This window comes from Trichomycterus rosablanca, chromosome 11, assembly GCF_030014385.1.
Source record: "Trichomycterus rosablanca isolate fTriRos1 chromosome 11, fTriRos1.hap1, whole genome shotgun sequence".
Taxonomy (NCBI): Eukaryota; Metazoa; Chordata; class Actinopteri; order Siluriformes; family Trichomycteridae; genus Trichomycterus; species Trichomycterus rosablanca.
In genome coordinates, this window is record NC_085998.1 from 26,724,686 (window position 1) to 26,745,947 (window position 21,262).

Below are 21,262 nucleotides of genomic sequence, written 5' to 3' on the forward strand. Positions count from 1 at the left end.
TCTCCATACAGAAGACGTCTTAAAGCTGTCATTATCAACAAAGCCTTTTCTACTAAATATTAAATAAATTTCAGTAAGCGTGTTCAATACTTTTTCCCTGTGTCATTCACCTTTATTACACATGACTGCATTTATGGACTTATTTGTTAAAATTTCTTTGTATGTGTGGATTACTAAGGTTGTTTCCAACATCTGGTAAAAATGTCATGACAAAAGCCCCATCAGAAATATATTTACTGAGAAAAATGTTGATGCGTTCAATACTTAAGAAGGCTTAAAGTTATTTTCAATAAATTTTTTTGACAGCGGGAGGTGATGTCAGCTCGACCTGTAACGACACACGTTGGACGCAAAAGTGGCAGTCATGGCAGACATCTCGACCACTGAGGAGGACCAGTCTGTCTTTGGGCTCAGGGTTCTGGCACGCCACAGGCCGCCACTCTAGCCGCCGTCTGCTCAGGGCCATTCCACGCCATGTGGCACAGATCCTACAGGCTGATGTGCTCTGGCAAATGGGCCATACCGGTAAGTGGTTATGTCACGAAATCTGAAAGTAATGTATTCAGGTTGATTTAAAAATAAAAGACCTTAATGTTTTAGTTTTAGTTTTTTGTATTATTAGTGATACAGATTTAAAACTGGATACACATTTCTGTATGACTGCAATCATCAAAAAACTTGCCTGCCCAGGAATTCATTGTAAAATGGTCTTCACACAATGTACAATAGGCTAGAAAGTAGTAACTTAGGCTTACATCATTTACACCTCTACAAACATTACACCTCTTAATGTTTAAGCTAACGTGGAAAAACGTAGATGCCTTCATTAGACTTGTCTTTAGTGTGCTTTGTCTAAAAAGCTCCTGAATATATTTATTTACATGTGACAAGCAATAACTGAATCTGTATGTTGATTAATCTGAAGTAAATCTCAAGTAAAATTATACTTTTTATTGTTGATTGTGTGTCCAACTAAGTGAAGGTTTCTGGAAATCGTCCAAGGTTTCCTAGTAGACATTCCCAGTTGATGGGTATTTTTCTTAATTTTTTACTAGTCGGAAAATGAAAATCCAGAGTTCCAACCTTAAGGCAAACACATCAGTAATATTGCTGCCTTAGTTCTACGTAGCCTTTAAACAGGAAATACAATGAGTACATTTTTCTTTGCTCACTGGCGATTTGGCAGATGTCAAGGAGATGGCAGTATTGCAAATCTAGTGTGTATCATATATGTTGTTATAGCACTCGGGTGTGGTAATGTAACAGTAGAATAACAGAGCTAAATGCATAGACAGATCCTTCATCCAGTCTGAACTGTCTAAAAAGCATGCAAAAATACATGCTGAGACTGTAGGTGTTCTCTGTAAGGAGCAACAGGTAGAGTTGGATGTAATTATCATACCAATAGAATGTGAAGAGTCAAACTCTGTCTAGTACTCTATAAAATGTAAACTTTGCTATTCTGGCATGTCTGTATTGACATTGTTAACATTTTAAGGCTGAATTCTAAATCAAAGCTTAAGCTTAATAGTATGAATAAGTAGTATTTATAGCAGTATTATATGGACCAGAGGTATTGCATGCTTTTGCATCCAGGTGGGCTAAATGAGTTCTTAATATAAATGGTTTTAAGTGAAATTATGATTTTCCTTATTTTTCCTAAAAAAAAAACAATCTACCATCAAAAAAATAATGAAATTATGGATGTCCAGTACAATAAAACCAAACAATGTTTCTGGAAATGTTTATGTGCTCAGCTGTGTAAAAGAAAATCTCAAACCCAGGATAAACTCTCAAATTTTTTTTTTCAACTGTTTTCTTGAAAGCTTTTTAAACCATGTTAGGAGTCTTGAGCTATGGCTGCTTTGCTTATAACAACATGAATGTGTACCTAACCATTATAAGACAAGATGTCTAATCTGCCTATTAACACCCAGATTGTTAAATTGCTTTTAAAAGATTTAAAGGCTATTTGAAATTTGTTTGAATGCTGTTGATTGTCTGATGTGAAACATTTATCTGATTCATATTTGACTCAGAATGCTGAAAGACATGCCTTTTCAGGGCTGTTTGACTAGAAAACACTTTTTTCTGCATTCATATAAAATGATACAGCCAAAGCCCTGTGATTAGCATTCAGTCCAGGTTATTCCTGCCTTGTGCTCAGTGTTTCCTGGTAAAACCGGTCTTGCTCCAACCCTGACCAGGATTAAGTGGTGGATAAAAATGAAATAAAATTTAACACTAAAAATGTTTTTAAAGAAATCATTACAACTGATGGGCAACCTAGTTGTCCAAAGTATTAAAATCATTTAATGATTGTATTATCTTTAGCTTTTGAAAGGTGTGTATTAGGGCTGGTTCGATACCACTTTTTTTATGTCCGATACCGTTATTGTAAATTGAGTATCTGCCGATACTGATACTAATCTAATACCGTCATTTCTCCTCTTAAACAACTAAGCAGTAATAATACATGTCTCAATGCACCATGGTTAAGCTAGCTATCTAAATAACAATGCTCAGACTGTGAAACAAATATTCTAAAGGAATAAATACATAAACTACAACATCGCACGTATGCAAAACGGCTGTTTTTATTTTAACTTTTACACACACAACATTTAGCAGCATTTTTGGCTTGTTTAACAGCACCATACAAACATTTAAAATAAAATTTCAAGTGCAACTTTATCTGTATTTAACAAATAAATTATAGATTATAGAACTCTCAAGTCTACACCTTGAAGAGGCAGCGAAAAAATTATAAAATTAATAATAAAAAAATATTATTTATAAACAATAAAAATGAAACAAATAAATAATAAAAAATAAACAAATGTACGTATCTTGTACGTATGGCCTTATTTACATTTAGCAACAGTATCAGATCAGATTACATGTTTTTTTCCTTCTAATATCTGATCCAGTGATTTGGGCAAATATCAGACCGATACCGATACAGAGTATCGGATCGGTGCCAGCCCTAGTGTGTATATAACAAAGGGATTGTTACAGTTACTGTAGTGCTTAAAAGTGGCAGTTCTTACTCCATTTACATTTTCAGCATTTAGCAGACGCTTTTATCCAAAGCGACTTACAGTTATGATTGAACACAATTTTGAGCAATTGAGGGTTAAGGGCCTTGCTCAGGGCCCCAACAGTTGCAACTTGACGGTTGTGGGGCTTGAACCGGCAACCTTTTGATTACTAGTCCAGTACCTTAACCACTAAGCTATCACTGCCCTCATGAACAAGAGCTACTCCATAAACAAGAGCTTGTCAGCTATTATCGTTATCTAAGGCAACTAGCGCATTTGCGGTCATTTTTAAAAAGTGCACTAAGACAGTAGAGCAAAAGAAAACATTTCCTTTGTTTTAGCCAGTGATGCTGCTGGTTTGATGTGATTCTTAACCTAACCACCCACTCTACTGTGTTAGTCTGCCCAACATGTGTGCTAACTGGCTATAATTAGCATTCTGGCTGACACAGGGGGAAATCATTTTGTTTAAAATATCTTCCGCTACCTCCTTGTTGTTTGTGAAGGACCTTGTTTTTCGGTTGTCTGCTCTGTGATGTTATGGGCCAAAGACAATGAGAATAATATTTTTTATAGTGTAAGCTTTAAGTCAGTGGAGATGAGCTAGTTGTCATCATTTCTCTCTAGCTAAACAGGATAACTTCACTCGGAAGTGCTGTGTTCCATACTCCTATCCAGTAATTATTTAAATTTGGAGTGAATTCCCTAGACTCATTTTTACAGTAACTTGTGGCATTTTTGTAGGATCGGGAGTGAAGGTGGCTGTATTTGACACTGGACTTAGTGAAAAGCATCCACACTTTAAGAATGTTAAAGAGAGGACCAACTGGACCAATGAGAAGACGCTGGATGATGGTAAATCCCACTATTAGTTTTTTTGTCACAGATATGCAGGCATTACCTAAATTGAACATTACCTTCTTACATCTGTAAACAAATGTTGTATCTCTGCTTTGTGCAATTTTGAAATAATGTGTTTATTTCAGGTTTGGGTCATGGTACCTTTGTAGCTGGCGTTATAGCCAGCATGAGGGAGTGCCAGGGCTTTGCCCCCGACTCTGAACTGCACATCTTTAGAGTTTTCACCAACAATCAGGTAACTACATGCACTGTAAATGCATAATAAAGATAATTATTTTTAAATGATTAGTGATTCAATCAATAATGTCAACTCTTTTATACACAGTCGAGTCACATTATTATGACCACCAGCTAATATCCAGAGTAACCGTCATGTGCAGCATGCACAGCAGCTAGACTAGTTGGGAGTGACTCAGTAAGGTCCTGTTAGGTTGTCACAGGTATCTGGAGCCATGCTGACTGCAGTGCATCCCACAGCTCCTGGAAGGTGCATGGGGTGGTTTCCATAGAGCGAATGCAACGATCAAGGTGCTCCCACAGATGCTCAACTGAGTTCAAGTCTTGGGAATTAGGGGGCCAGGGTAGTACTTGGAAGTCTTGGTCATGCTCTTCTATGGACATTTTTTTACCCATGACAGCAACAAAGGATATACAGTGTATCACAAAAGTGAGTACACCCCTCACATTTCTGCAGATATTTAAGTATATCTTTTCATGGGACAACACTGACAAAATGACACTTTGACACAATGAAAAGTAGTCTGTGTGCAGCTTATATAACAGTGTAAATTTATTCTTCCCTCAAAATAACTCAATATACAGCCATTAATGTCTAAACCACCGGCAACAAAAGTGAGTACACCCCTTAGTGAAAGTTCCTGAAGTGTCAATATTTTGTGTGGCCACCATTATTTCCCAGAACTGCCTTAACTCTCCTGGGCATGGAGTTTACCAGAGCTTCACAGGTTGCCAGTGGAATGCTTTTCCACTCCTCCATGACGACATCACGGAGCTGGCGGATATTCGAGACTTTGCGCTCCTCCACCTTCCGCTTGAGGATGCCCCAAAGATGTTCTATTGGGTTTAGGTCTGGAGACATGCTTGGCCAGTCCATCACCTTTACCCTCAGCCTCTTTAATAAAGCAGTGGTCGTCTTAGAGGTGTGTTTGGGGTCATTATCATGCTGGAACACTGCCCTGCGACCCAGTTTCCGGAGGGAGGGGATCATGCTCTGCTTCAGTATTTCACAGTACATATTGGAGTTCATGTGTCCCTCAATGAAATGTAACTCCCCAACACCTGCTGCACTCATGCAGCCCCAGACCATGGCATTCCCACCACCATGCTTGACTGTAGGCATGACACACTTATCTTTGTACTCCTCACCTGATTGCCGCCACACATGCTTGAGACCATCTGAACCAAACAAATTAATCTTTGTCTCATCAGACCATAGGACATGGTTCCAGTAATCCATGTCCTTTGTTGACATGTCTTCAGCAAACTGTTTGCGGGCTTTCTTGTGTAGAGACTTCAGAAGAGGCTTCCTTCTGGGGTGACAGCCATGCAGACCAATTTGATGTAGTGTGCGGCGTATGGTCTGAGCACTGACAGGCTGACCCCCCACCTTTTCATTCTCTGCAGCAATGCTGACAGCACTCCTGCGCCTATCTTTCAAAGACAGCAGTTGGATGTGACGCTGAGCACGTGCACTCAGCTTCTTTGGACGACCAACGCGAGGTCTGTTCTGAGTGCTCTTTTAAAACGCTGGATGATCTTGGCCACTGTGCTGCAGCTCAGTTTCAGGGTGTTGGCAATCTTCTTGTAGCCTTGGCCATCTTCATGTAGCGCAACAATTCGTCTTTTAAGATCCTCAGACAGTTCTTTGCCATGAGGTGCCATGTTGGAACTTTCAGTGACCAGTATGAGAGAGTGTGAGAGCTGTACTACTAAATTGAACACACCTGCTCCCTATGCACACCTGAGACCTAGTAACACTAACGAGTCACATTTTGGAGGGAAAATGACAAGCAGTGCTCAATTTGGACATTTAGGGGTGTAGTCTCTTAGGGGTGTACTCACTTTTGTTGCCGGTGGTTTAGACATTAATGGCTGTATATTGAGTTATTTTGAGGGAAGAATAAATTTACACTGTTATATAAGCTGCACACAGACTACTTTTCATTGTGTCAAAGTGTCATTTTGTCAGTGTTGTCCCATGAAAAGATATACTTAAATATCTGCAGAAATGTGAGGGGTGTACTCACTTTTGTGATACACTGTATGTGCAGACAGCCTATTGCACACCTTATATACACTCTACGAAACAGGACTTAATGAGCTACGCTCTGCCACCATTGAAAGTAGGAAGTGGTCATAATAATGGTGTAAAAAGTTATATCATTTGTTAAATGTTTAATTTCCCTTTGTCATCATATGAGGATATAAGGAGGTTACTGTAAATTTAATATGGTAAAAAGCTTCCTTAATGATGAAAGAAAGAATATACGTAAAATTGATCTTTTATTTCTTTTAGGTCTCTTACACTTCTTGGTTCCTGGATGCCTTTAACTATGCCATCCTAAAGAAGATTGATGTCTTAAACCTTAGCATTGGAGGACCAGATTTCATGGACCATCCATTTGTGGATAAGGTGCATTCCCTATTAGTGTTCCAGGATTTAATTTATTCTTTTAAAAACCAATATTTAAATATGCTGGTACCAAAATGATGTCAATTTCAGAATATTAAAATATTGTTAACTTAATTTGATGGCTGGTTATTCTAAAAGAAATTAAACATCAAACATAATCATATTCATTGTGAATAAGCTATGCATATTAGATCTGCTAGAGGTTAACTTTTACAGCCTAACCAAGTTTCAGTACTATCATCATGACCCCAGGGCCAATATGACATTTTATTTCCCATACATATTTAAAGAACTTTTACTAATTAATAATAAAAGCAAAAACAGTATAAACATAAATAAATAATGTAAATAAAATGTTATGAAATAGATCACATAAAATGTCTTTTGTTTCACTGTTGTGCAGATAAAATGCAGCTAGTTTCTTAACATGAGACGTTAGAGCACTGCTATGAAGACAAGACATGTCACATACTAATTAACATTAAGAAAAATGTGGATAAACATAAAATAAATTATTCAATACCTTGTTGTTAAGATGTCTACTGAGAAGTCATGCATAGAAAATAAAATTTTAAAAAGCCATCTTTAATATTAAACATTTAATATCCTTGTTGTATATAAAATGGTTTACAAAATGCTTTAATTTATTAGTGGTTTATTTCTTTGGTGTAATGACTAGCCATGCCAGCTCATAAACATCCCAGAGAACAATAAGGTTATAGATGCCTAATGGCCATGCCGACAAAGGATTTTCTGAGTCTGTCCATAGAGCATCTCTGTGACAGTAGTCTACTACTGAACACACCTCTCTGTTTCAGAAAAGTTGTGTGCAGTGGGTGATTATGATTGTCCATAATGGAATGCACTTTGCACAGACTCCTTTTCTCTGTCACAGTTGCTAGTGATTCCAACTCTATTCCGACCACCACTCCGGTTTATGTTAGAACGTTCTAATGACGGCTAATTTGCTTTAACTTACAGCCCAAACCCTTTCCATCTTTATGTTTGATTATGTTTTCTCAAGTCTTATTTTTAGAAATACACATTTGTGGAACATTAATGGTGATATCATTCAACGACATATTGGTCAGTCTCGTCTCTGCTTTACAACACACTTGTTGTTATCAGTGAAAACTAAAATTTGAAAACGAAGACATTTAGTGAAATAAAACAGTACTAAAGTTACAATCACAGCTAGATGGAAGCTATTACCTTGTGTAATAGCAGAGACACTGATGTTTCACAGTATGTGGTGTGTATAAATGCACTTCATGATATCTGTACCTAGGACTGTATCTACATATATTTAACTATGTCAGAGTCAGAGAGGTTTTATTGTCATTTCAGCTACATACAAGTACATATTGAAACGAAACAGCGTTCCTCTAGGATCACGGTGTAACACGGTACAAAAAGTGCAAGACAATACAAAACACTGTAAATACAACAATAAATACAAAAAATCCTATAATAAATAACTACAAAAGATATTCCTAATTATCCCTAATATAAACAAGTAATTAGAAGACAGGACTAAAGACAAGTGTTAGTACATGATGGTGAATAGATGGTACAATGGTTCATGAGGTAGTGACATGTTGTACATTAGCAGCGTAAAAATTGGCAATGCCGATAAGGTGCCTATAAAGTAAATAAGGTGCAAAAATACAAGTAAGGTGCAGAAATTACTTGTGCAGTTCCAGGAGGTGTGCAAAAAATGCAAGTAACATAGTCAATACAGTTCAGTGTGTGGCAGCAGAAAATTGAAATTGTTACAGTACTGAGTTGAGGAGTCTGATTGCCTGAGGGATAAAACTGTTACACAGTCTGGTTGTGTTGGTCCGGATGCTGCGGTATCGTCTCCCAGACGGGAGCAGAGTAAAAAGTCCATGTGATGGATGGGTTGGATCGTCTACAATGCTGAGAGCTTTGCGGATACAGCGGGTGTTAAAAATGTCCGTGAGAGATGGAAGAGTGACCCCGATGATCTTTTCAGCTGTCCTCACTACTCGCTGTAGAGTCCTGCGGTCCGACGCAGTACAATTTCCGAACCAGACAGTGATGCAGCCGCTCAGGATGCTCTCGATTGTTCCTCTGTAGAACGTGGTGAGAATGGGGGGTGGCAGATGAGCTTTCCTCAGTCTTCTCAAAAAGTAGAGACACTGCTGGGCTTTCTTGCTGATGGAACTGGTGTTGAGGGTCCAGGTGAGATTCTCCTCCAGATGAACACCGAGAAATTTGGTGCTCTTGACGATCTCAACAGATGAGCCGTCGATGTGCAGTGGGGAGTGGTCCCTTAGTGTCTTTCTAAAGTCAATGACCATCTCTTTGGTTTTATCCACATTCAGAGACAGGTTGTTGACTTGGCACCAGTCTGTTAGATGTTGTATCTCCTCTCTGTACGCTGACTCATCGTTGTTGCTGATGAGTCCCACCACAGTTGTGTCATCTGCAAACTTAACGATGGAATTCGAGCTGTGCATTGCTGTACAGTCGTGCGTAAGCAGAGTAAACAGCAGTGGACTGAGCACACAGCCTTGGGGAGCGCCGGTGCTCAGTGTGGTGGTGCTGGAGGTATTCTTACCGATCCGGACGGACTGAGGTCTCTCAGTCAAGAAATCCAGGATCCAGTTGCAGAGAGAGGTGTTCAGGCCCAGCGTGCTCAGCTTTCCAATTAGATGCTGAGGAATGATGGTGTTGAATGCTGAGCTAAAGTCTATGAACAGCATCCTGACGTAAGTGTTCTTTCTGTCCAGGTGTGCAGAAGCCAGGTGAAGTGTAGTGGATATGGCGTCGTCCGTTGAGCGGTTAGGACGGTACGCAAACTGCAGTGGGTCCATGGTGGGAGGCAGTAGGGTCTTAATATGCCTCATGACTAGTTTCTCGAAGCACTTCATGATGATAGGCGTGAGTGCTACGGGACGATAGTCATTGAAGCATGACACAGATGACTTCTTTGGCACGGGTACGATGGTGGTCGTCTTGAGGCACGTTGGAACGATGGCGCTGCTCAGGGAGATGTTGAAGATGTCAGTGAATACATCTGCCAGCTGGTCTGCACATCCTTTGAGCACTCGGCCAGGAATGTTGTCTGGTCCAGAAGCTTTCCGTGGGTTGACTCTGTGCAGAGTTCTCCTCACGTCCGCTGTGGTGAGACGAAGCACCTGGTCGTCACAAGGTGGGATCATCTTCCTCGCCAACATGTTGTTCTGCGCCTCGAACCGAGCGTAGAAGTCATTCAGCGCATCTGGAAGGGAGGCATCACTTCACAGACGGGTGGAGTCGTCCTGTAGTTGGTGATGGCCTGGATGCCCTGCCACAAGCGCCGTGTGTCACCGCTGTTCTGGAAGTGGCTGTGGATGTTCTGGCCATGTGCGCGCTTTGCTTCCCGTATTGCCCGGGACAGTCTGGCTCTCGCTGTTCTCAGAGCCGGCTGGTCACCTGCTTTAAAAGCGGAGTCTGGGGCCCTCAGCAGTGCACGCACCTCTGGAGTCATCCACGGCTTCTGGTTGGGTCTGGAAGTGATGGTTCTAGTGGTAGTGACGTCCTCAATGCATTTGCTGATGTAGCAGGTCACTGAAGTCGTGTACTCCTCTAGATCAGTGTAATCGCCGTATGTTGCAGCCTCCCTAAACATGTCCCAGTCAGTGCACTCAAAACAGTCCTGAAGAGCAGAGATGGATCCTTCTGGCCAGGTTTTCACCTGTTTCTGTACAGGTCTGGAGCGCCTGACGAGTGCTCTGTATGCTGGAATTAGCATTACAGAGATGTGGTCTGAGTATCCGAGGTGGGGGCGGGGCTCCGCCCGGTACGCACCGGCAATGTTCGTGTAAACATTATCCAGCGTGTTCGCTCCTCTCGTAGCAAAGTCCACATGCTGATGGAATTTAGGGAGAACAGACTTGAGATTTGCATGATTAAAATCCCCAGCGATAATAAACTGTCCGTCTGGATGAGTGTTCTGCAGGTCGCTGATGGCTCTGTAAAGTTCGCTAGAATATATGTAGAAAAATGTAAGTAGGTACAAACATACAAAATAAAATGTAAATAGAAAAAAAAAACTCTATCTTTCACTGATGTAAACAAATGCATTCAATTATTCTGTTTAAACACATTACCAGACCAAAAGCTGTAGAGAATGAAACACAGTCATTAACATTTACAAACATGCATTTAATGCATAAACAAATGCTAACATTTCATTGCTATTTGATTTTGCCCCAGGTTTGGGAGCTTACGGCAAACAGGGTTATCATGGTATCTGCAATTGGAAATGATGGTCCACTTTATGGGTAAGTAGTGTTTTTTGTATCTGTTGGTCCTGGATTTTGTAAAGTTGCTTTGAGACAATGTCTATTGTAAAAAGCGCTATATAAATAAAGTTGACTTGACTTGACTTGACTTGACTTGACTAGTGATGAAATCTTATATACATGATCTAAACGTCGTCTGTATCTTTGTGTAGTGAGATAATTTACATTTACATTATTGTTACAGCACTCTGAACAATCCAGCTGATCAGATGGATGTGATTGGTGTTGGAGGAATCGATTTTGAGGACAACATTGCTAGGTTCTCTTCCCGGGGCATGACAACATGGGTAATTCCTGTTTTTTGGTTGGTGGCCTATTTGGGCAAGAAAGCATTAAAGATTTCTGTTTTCATAAAATTATATTTAATTAATCTTTATATTTAATACTATGATGTATGGTGTCATGAAAAAGTATTTATGTATATTAGCAATACATGACAGTAAGAACCTGATGAAACAAAATGTGGAAATAAAGAAAATACTTATTAGTCTTTATAACACACCCTTGTGGGAAAACATTTGTTTTGTTGTGCAACCTTTAGCATCGACAAATTTAAACAAACTAAATGGCTTCAACTGATAAGCAATAATTTTTTATTTATGTTAAACAATTAACTGACAGCACATCAAAAATATTAATCAATTCACTGATTTTCAGGTCGACACAGCATTGTTTTTTTTTAAGTAAAATCATCTTATTGTGGCGTTAATGTTGAACTGTAACATGAGTGTAAACATCAAGACGAGAACTAGCTTAGCATTTAAAATAGATATTTTACACAAAAGATCTTCTATAACACCAATATAATTTAGATTACACATACTATGCATGCACATTAAGGACGTTAAATTTCATTACCAGAGCAGCAAATTTCCTCTAATGATGCTGCTGAGGTGTGTGTAAGATCTGCAGCTCTGCTCTTAATACAAGCTAACCATTAGCTTTTAAAAAAGGAATTAAATGACCCTTTTAACCAACAACACTTATTGAACAATGTGTTCTCTGTCAGTTATTGTAAATCATTATTTATCATTATTTCACATAGCTGTGGAGGAACTTTGGAACACTTTAACACTACACTTTGCAGAGTTGATATATTTAACCATATCATAGAGCTTTCAAGCATAAACTGCTACAGTATTTCAATTAAGTTTTTTTTTTTTAATTATGTTTAAGTCATGACTTAGGCCAATCCAAAACATTATATAAAAATCTTTTGAGCCACACAGAGGTAGACATCCTTTTGTGCTTTGGATTATTGTTTGCTTTTATTTTAATACTCAGTTGCATCCCCCTCCTTTTTTAACAACTAATGCTAATTCTTATGTATATTTTCTATGATGCTGACAAACTTTGACCAAGGGGAAAATAAAGTGTATCCACCCATCAAGACTGTTAACCAAAAAATGACCATGGCTTATTACATAGCTAGCCTACAATATGCTGGCACACCATATAAGAATATTCAAGAATGTTCTCTAATGGGCTTATTCATGTGGCAAAAAGGGATACAATTTTTTTTAAGGATTTCACCTGCATACAGCTGTTTTTTTTTTTTTTTTATTAAAATTTTCAAACAAGATCAACAATGAACAAAAAAAATCCACACTACATAGATAATGCATTTAGAAAAAGAAAAAAAAATTTGTTTATAAATATGAAAGCATACAGCTGTTTTGATGTATAATTTATCTTGTCTATATAGAAAAGACCTAAATTAGGTTATATGCCAATATTGTCTTAAAAGAATTGATTTTAAAGGGTATTGTGGATTTATGTGTTATGATGGGGTGGGGTTTTGTGTTTTTCCATAATTTGTTACAATGTTTGTTACACTGTAAAATGTTACAATAACTTATGTTTGTCTTCTACAGGAACTGCCTGGTGGCTATGGCAGAGTAAAGCCTGACATTGTGACATATGGCTCTGGAGTACGTGGTTCTGGGATGAAAGAGGGTTGTCGCTCTCTGTCTGGCACCAGCGTGGCCTCTCCTGTGGTGGCTGGTGCTGTCACTCTTCTTGCCAGGTGGGACACGCCAACAATTTATACTTCACTTTTTGCTCTTCTGTTTTAATCCAGTACAGTAAAATCTGGTTCAAACATTCAGTAGATAATACAGCTGGCAAGCAGAACAGTGGTTAAAAGAAATTGGAAGATCTCATACAAAATCATATTCCACTCCTATTTCCGGTCTAAGAAGCATTGTGCTGACAGCAAGTTCATGGTTTGTTATGACTGGATTTAGTCCTAATTCCTGCTATATTATCATCCTGGCATTAAGGCATTCAGACATTCCGCCTGCATTTCTTTTCTTGTCTAGAAATAACCACCTAGTGTGCTTGGGGCAAATGGCACATGTAAACTGTTGGGTTTTTTGTGTTTACATTTTAAAAAGCCTTTGGTGGCAGCTAATGGTGCAGCTTATATTAAGAAAATAATGTGTAAGTATATAACTGGCGATTTATATTTATTGTGTTTATTTTTACCATCTGTTGATGGAGAAATAATATTGTAATTGTAATTTTATTTACTATTCAAAATTCTTTTAAGTCTGTCAGTATTTTTCTATAGTTTGTTCCAAAATATTTTAAAAATTCTAATGATTTCTTTTTAATGCACCTCTGCAGGTCTGTACTGCAAGCAGGTTAGTCTAACGCAGGGGTCACCAACCTTTTTGAAACTGAGAGCTACTTCAATACGTACTTCCTGAATAACAAAGTTGCATGGTTCACCTTTCATGATATTATTAATTAATGTATGTGAAGAGACTGTCTGATCACGTTAATGATAATGATTCATCACAATAATTATTAACAATGATTTACCATTGTAGGAAATACAGATATATTTAAACATGAAACATTATTTATTTATCTTAATCTCAATCTGTTTCAGTATTTAAAAGTCAGAGTTCTCACATCTCTATATTAAAATATATAAAATCATGAACTCTGTCCCATGTTTGTACAAATTATCAGTAAAAAAAAAAAAAAAGAAAAAAAAAAAAGCTGTGATGTACTGCTGCTGTCCATGGACTCTGGAGCCATGGAGCACTGGATGCTAAACCACCTGCACATAACCAGATCCTGGTCCAACTGCTTTGTCAAGCAGTCGTACATACCCGACACTATTTTAACCATCGTACTTGCCCCCACTCATTGCTCCTTCCTGACTGAAAAGTCTTTCTTATTCTTTATCAAAAAACCAATTCTCGCTCACCATCATAGCTGCGCTTGCTTGCTTGTCTCAGCAAAGAGTGAGATGGATGTTTGTCCTGCACACAATATTGAACAGACAAGGTCAGATTTCATATATACATAAATCATTATTGTTTTTAAGTTTTATACTCAGTATTGTTGTTGTCAAATCTACGTCAATGAAAGTGTTATTGATTAAAAAAGAACAGCAACACATACAATTTTTATACAGAGCTCTGTGGTCACTAGTGCTATTTTTAGAACATGCCCTGCAGGCGACTCACATGGTCTCTTGGGCGACCAGGTGCCAGCGGGCACTGTGTTGGAGACTAAGTGGGTAGCACTGTCGCCTCACAGCAAGAAGGTCATGGGTTCGGTGCAGGTCCTTTCTGTGTAGATTTTGCATGTTCTCCCCATGTCCGCGTGGGTTTCCTCCGGGTGCTCCGGTTTCCTCCCACAGTCCAAAGACATGCAAGTGAGGTGAATTGGAGATACAAAATTGTCCATGACTGTGTTCGATATAACCTGTAATGAGTAACTACCGTTCCTGTCATGAATGTAACCAAAGGGTAACAAACAAACAAACACATATACAAGTTACCCATGCCACTAGGCAACACACCCCTATATTATTAAAGACGCTGATTTTTGAACTTGGGATGGTCCTTGTTTTGTCATAGGGAACAAAATGTTCTGTTTATCTAACCTTTATCTATCTAATGACTGTTAAATATTTAAAGGCCACAAGTCAATGTTTATTCTTTATATGTGCACTTTAAATAGTAGTTTTTTTAATGTAAACTATGAGTATAAGCACCCTTTCACTTTAGCCACACCCATTGCAAACATGTATAAAATCTCACTCTCTCTTTCTCTCTATAGTTATGTGAAGTTACAGCTACAAATGGGAACAGCTTCATATGACCATGGTTTTAGAAAGGGATGTTTAACAAACTCATGGTCAGGTGTCCACATACATCTGACCATATAGTGTATTAAACTACAAATTTAAGTTTTTGTGGTATCAAATGAATACAGAAAATTGTGATATACTACACCGTGTTCCAAATGATTATGCAAATGATATTTTTCTCAGATTTTTCTAAATGGTTGATGCAAATGACAGTCAGTATAATTTAAGTCATCAACCTTTAGAGTATAAATCGAATTTTATTGAACAAACCTCCTAATGATAACAGTATATTCTTCAAAAATAAAAAAACTTAAAATGCACTGTTCCAAATTATTATGCACAACAGAGTTTCAAAACATTTTATAGGTTGTAAAGAACTGAAAATGGTCATTTGTTGAATTTGCAGCATTAAGAGGTCACATGCACTGAAATCAAAAACATCTTAACAGACCAAGTTACATGTTAACATAGGACCCCTTCTTTGATATCACCTTCACAATTCTTGCATCCATTGAACTTGTGTGTTTTTGGAGAGTTTCTGCTTGAATTTCTTTGCAGGATGTCAGAATAGCCTCCCAGAGCTGCTGTTTTGATGTGAACTGCCTCCCACCCTCATAGATCTTTTGCTTGAGAATACTCCAAAGGTTCTCAATAGGGTTGAGGTCAGGGGAAGATAGTGGCCACACCATGAGTTTCTCTCCTTTTATGCCCATAGCAGCCAATGGCACAGAGGTATTCCTTGCAGCATGAGATGGTGCATTGTCATGCATGAAGATGATTTTGCTACGGAAGGCACGGTTCTTCTTTTTGTACCATGGAAGAAAGTGGTCAGTCAGAAACTCTATATACTTTGCCAAGGTCATTTTCACACCTTCAGGGACCCTAAAGGGGCCTACCAGCTCTCTCCCCATGATTCCACCACCTCCTTGCTGACGTCGCAGCCTTGTTGGGACATGGTGGCCATCCACCAACCATCCACTACTCCATCCATCTGGACCATCCAGGGTTGCACAGCGCTCATCAGTAAACAAGACTGTTTGAAAATTAGTCTGCATGTATGTCTGGTCCCATTCCAACCATTTCTGCTTGTGAGCACTGGTTAGGGGTGGCCGAATAGTAGGTTTATGCACAACTGCAAGCCTTTGAAGGATCCTACACCTTGAGGTTCGCATGACTCCAGAGGCACCAGCAGCTTCAAATACCTGTTTGCTGGTTTGTAATGGCATTTTAGCAGCTGCTCTTGTAATCCGATGAATTTGTCTGGCAGAAACCTTCCTCATTATGCCTTTGTCTGCACGAACCCGCCTGTGCTCTGAATCAGCCACAAATCTCTTCACAGTACGATGATCATGCTTAAGTTTTCGTGAAATATCTAATGTTGTCATACATTGTACAAGGCATTTCACTATCTGACACTTTTCGGCAGCAGAGAGATCCTTTTTCTTTCCCATATTGCTTGAAACCTGTGGTCTGCTTAATAATGTGGAATATCCTTCTTAAGTAGTTTTCCTTTAATTGGGCTCACCTGGCAAACTAGTTATCACAGGTGTCTGAAATTGATTTCAGTGATCCAAAGAGCCCTGAGACACAATACCATCCATGAGTTTAATTGAGAAACAAAAAATTAAATCTTTATGACACTTAAATCCAATTTGCATAATAATTTGGAATGTGGTGTATGTAGTAACAAAATGTTTGCTCAAACATTCCAGTTAATTCATAAATTATGAATATCTGAATCAAAGACAAAGGAATATGTTTGTACTTGTGGGGTGGTGATGTTCTTAGTAGTAAAATGCTGATTGGCTGCTTAACTTGTAAATTGCCACAGTTGCTGGTGAGCTGTTTTGAAAGAAACCTGTAATGGTGAAAAGATGATATCAAGACTGCAATGATTACTTTCTATTAGGTTATTTATTTTAAATAAAATCTTAAAACTCTTGTAATTTACATACACTTCATCCTTATCTAATGAGCAGATAATCTTTGAGGTGGATCATTGATTAAAGCTAATGCAGAATTGAAGTTACTGCAGAGGGCCTGATAAATTGCCAAGTAAAAAAATAATCATAGTCACAATAATCACACAGAAAAACAAAACTTGTAAATAAGAAACTAAGGCGAGAGGCAGTCCATCACAGAACAGACACACATGTACGCATTCCCATACACACTTACACCTCAGGCAGTTTTTAGTAGTTCCAACTGGCTCCAACTGACTGTGGACGCCTGACCAGAGAATCGAACCCAGGCCCTTTTCTTGCCCTTGGCTAAATAATTCAAGTGTCAACTGACATTAATATTGATAGATAATTTTTCACTTTTCTATTTTTATTCTTCAGTACGGTGTTAAATAGAGACCTTGTAAATCCAGCCAGTATGAAACAGGCACTAATTGCCTCAGCTCGCAGACTGCCAGGAGTCAACATGTTTGAACAGGGTCATGGGAAACTGGATTTGCTCCGAGCTTACCAGATCCTCAACAGCTACAGGCCCCAGGCGAGGTTAGTTATGCATACATCTTTACTTTTTGTCATTTTGAATTGTGCATTCTTTTATTATTATATTTATATATGAACTCGGTAAACTTTAAACATTGCATTAACAGAGTAATGATTGATTGCATCAATGAATGCATGATTTCACAACCTTAGTCTTTAACAGTGTCCTCCAATGGTCTTTCATTGTAGTCTCAGTCCCAGCTATATAGACCTGACTGAATGCCCTTACATGTGGCCATACTGCTCCCAGCCCATCTACTATGGTGGCATGCCAACCATAATCAATGTAACCATCCTGAATGGAATGGGTGTGACTGGAACGATTGTGAACAAGGTAAAGCACAGTTTTTATTATTCCTGTAGAAAATCGTCATGCCCCTTTGAACCCCTTTTTGCTTTACAACTTTCAAGTCATTAGAAAAAAGAAAAAAGTTTTGAAATGATTAAAAATAACATGGTTGGAAAAGTGATCCGTCCTCTGATTTTGTACTTACTCTATCCACCTTTTGCTTTAATTACAGCCATCAGTCTGTTCAGATATGTCCCTACCACCTTTAAATACCTTCGATATTTGCCTATTCTTCCAACAAATTTTGTGATGACTTTCTGTGAGATTTTGGTGGTGTACTGCTTGGAGTTCAGTCCAAAAAGTTAAATCTTCGTCTTATTAGACCATAAAACCTGCCACATGGCCTTAAGTGTTTTTGGCTAAGCCCAAATGAGACTCAGCATGCCACTTTTCCAGGAGCGGCTTCTTTCTTGCAATCCTGCAATATAGGTCACCTTTGTGTAAAGCTTGTGAGATTGTTGTCACATGCACAGACTGACCAATCTCTGCCATACAGACTTCAAAGTTGCTATTGGCCTCTTGGTAGTGTCTCTGATCAATTTTTCCCTGGCTTGGTCATGAGGGACAGCCCGATATTGGCAAGGTATTGGTGGTGCCATATAATTTCTAATTATTGATGATGCTCTGAATGATACTCAGAGGAATAGTTAAACCTGCTAAAATCTTTATGTATCATTCTACTAACTTGTGCATTTCCACAATGCACTACAGGTACTAGAATCCTCTGTCTGTCTGCCTGTCCGTACATCAAATCTCATCCCATTTCAATTAAGAAAATGTGATTTTTGAAGCCAAAACAAATACTGATTTTCCTGTAATTCCATTTTCCTGTAATTAAGGAACAGAAACCAGCATAAAAATATGAATCAGTTTTAATTATAACTGCTATAATTGCATTATTTCTCACACCAAATTTTTTGACTGCTCACCTGTTAAATAAATGTATGCACATTCTATATGTTCATTCTTCTTCTTAATATTGTTATTGTTGTTTGTCTTGACATCTTGTAACTGAAGTAACTAACATTAGCTTCTGTCACCAGCCAATTTGGCAGCCATATCTGCCCCAGAATGGAGACCATATTGATGTTGCTGTATCCTATTCACCCGAGCTGTGGCCGTGGGCTGGCTACCTGGCGGTCTATATTTCTGTGGCCAAGAAAGCTGCATCCTGGGAGGGGATTGCTCAGGGTCATGTGATGCTCACTGTGGCTTCACCCGCAGAGAATAATGTATGTTATGACAATTACAATTTCCTTATATGTTAGAGTGGAAGGTGGTTGTTCTATCTATGGGATGTGTTTTAAAGCAGAATATGCCTGTGTGTGTGTGTGTGTGTGTGTGTGTGTGTAGTCTGCAGTTGGTGGGAATATAACCTCCACAGTTAAGCTTCCAATAAAGGTGAAGATTGTGCCCACACCTCCCCGCAGCAAGAGGGTGCTATGGGACCAGTACCACAACTTGCGCTACCCGCCAGGCTATTTCCCACGAGACAACCTGCGCATGAAAAATGACCCACTTGACTGGTAGCAACCGTTGTTGTTAACAAAATGTTGCATTTGCTATTTTCCCTTCCATTTTTTTCATTTTTGTTAAAAACTGTTACTTGTTTTAAAGGAATGGCGACCATATCCATACCAACTTCAGAGACATGTACCAGCACCTTAGGAGTATGGGATATTTTGTTGAAGTCTTGGGTTCACCCATCACATGTTTTGATGCCAGTCAGTATGGTAAGGTTAAAGATTAGACCTTGGCATGAGAGTACCTCATTAAAAACTCAATAAGGCAATAAAGTTTTCTGGCATGTTTTAGCTTAATACAGTGTCACGTGTTTAAAATGTAGGAACTCTGTTGATGGTGGACAGCGAGGAGGAGTACTTTCCAGAAGAGATCACTAAACTTCGGAGAGACATTGATAATGGTCTGTCGCTTATTATCTTTAGCGACTGGTACAACACTTCAGTAATGAGAAAAGTCAAGTTCTACGATGAGAACACCAGGTAACAGTGCCCGTCTTTGATCCAGATATCAGTATTTTTGATATTAGATACTGATCTCTATAAATGTGTAGAGTCATTTATTTATTATTTGAATCAGTGCCTTAGGATCATTGTTTACATAGTTACAGTAACCTGGTCTGTAGTGAATAACACATCAAATACCGTATTATTGAGTTCGAATCTCAGCAATGCTATTGACCTGGCCCAGCATTTAACAGGCACAAATGCCCATGCCTGTGGAAATATTTTAAATATTAAATTTTGGACAAATTATGTTAACTTTGCGTTGTTGCCATGTTACATCTTGAAACAGGCATGCAACAATTTTAGCAGCAAGTTAATTAGCTCTGATACAGAATAATTATATTGTTTTCGTTATTTAATAATAGTTCATTCATCATGCAGGCCTACAGAATGACTGAATTGTGCACATGCCGTATTATACTGTTTTATTGATGTTTTACTCTTTTTTTTTGGTCTTATGCCTCAGTGAAATAAGGGCTTTGTTGCCCCTAATCTTCTCTGCATTTGATTATTGTATACTGTAAGACTCTTTGGGTGTGTTCGAAAATCTAGGGAGCTGCCTTGCTGTCTTACTGACTACATAATCAGCTGCCTCAGTAGAGAGGATTCTAATTAGTCAATGACTTATAAGTCAGGTTATTCGAACGTGCTACTTAGACAGCGATTCCATCGGGTTTCGCATTTAGCATTTAGTCATTCAAACCCATGGGATGGGGTAGCACAACACGCTAGCATGTCAACTAACTCTATTCTCCCTATCTCCCTCCGTGTACCAAAAACGGTTTGATTCGCTGACAAGCCCGAACTTGCAAATAAAAACACATGTACAAGTTTATACAAGTTAAAAATCAGTAATAATATATTTATGTTTGAAAATAACTCGTTCGTTTCTCCGCCCCGTCAGCCATGTTTTTATTATTTTTCTGTGAGAGAAGAGCTGCCGCACTGAATTCTGGGATTGCCTCGATCACTAAGGATGCTTCCGATGCTCACTCGTTCTTGGGTCAAAATAACATTAAAATGTTAAGATGCCTCAGTAGTGAGGATATTAAGGCATCTAGGATTTCGAACAGCCTCCTTTTCGGGAGCGCGCATAGGATGACGTAAAATGCTGTCTATGTAGAGAGCTCCCTAGCTTTTCGAACACACCCATAATCTCTATATGGCACCAAAGAACTCTAAATTACATTACACTGAATTGTAGGCTTGTGCTATGCTTTACATAGTTTACATTTACATTTTCAGCATTTAGCAGACGCTTTTATCCAAAGCAACTTACACAATGAGCAGAACACGATGAGCAATTGAGGGTTAAGGGCCTTGCTCAGGGACCCAACAGTGGCAACTTGATGGTGGCGGGGCTTGAACCGGCAACCTTCTGTTTACCAGTCCAGTACCTTAACCAC

General features: G+C 38.8%; 1 protein-coding gene across 1 annotated transcript in view; it reads left to right on the forward strand.

The window, feature by feature from the left end:
* The window catches only part of mbtps1 (membrane-bound transcription factor peptidase, site 1), a 59,460-nt gene that overhangs the window by 26,215 nt on the left and 11,983 nt on the right, over positions 1-21,262 (forward strand). The window contains exons 3-15 of the mRNA XM_063004118.1: positions 307-525; positions 3,786-3,896; positions 4,028-4,137; positions 6,439-6,555; positions 10,780-10,847; positions 11,053-11,155; positions 12,743-12,894; positions 17,322-17,483; positions 17,670-17,814; positions 18,873-19,061; positions 19,183-19,355; positions 19,447-19,562; positions 19,676-19,832. Of these exons, the coding sequence (XP_062860188.1) occupies positions 307-525; positions 3,786-3,896; positions 4,028-4,137; positions 6,439-6,555; positions 10,780-10,847; positions 11,053-11,155; positions 12,743-12,894; positions 17,322-17,483; positions 17,670-17,814; positions 18,873-19,061; positions 19,183-19,355; positions 19,447-19,562; positions 19,676-19,832 (1,822 nt within the window). The remainder of the gene's footprint in view (positions 1-306; positions 526-3,785; positions 3,897-4,027; positions 4,138-6,438; positions 6,556-10,779; positions 10,848-11,052; positions 11,156-12,742; positions 12,895-17,321; positions 17,484-17,669; positions 17,815-18,872; positions 19,062-19,182; positions 19,356-19,446; positions 19,563-19,675; positions 19,833-21,262) is intronic.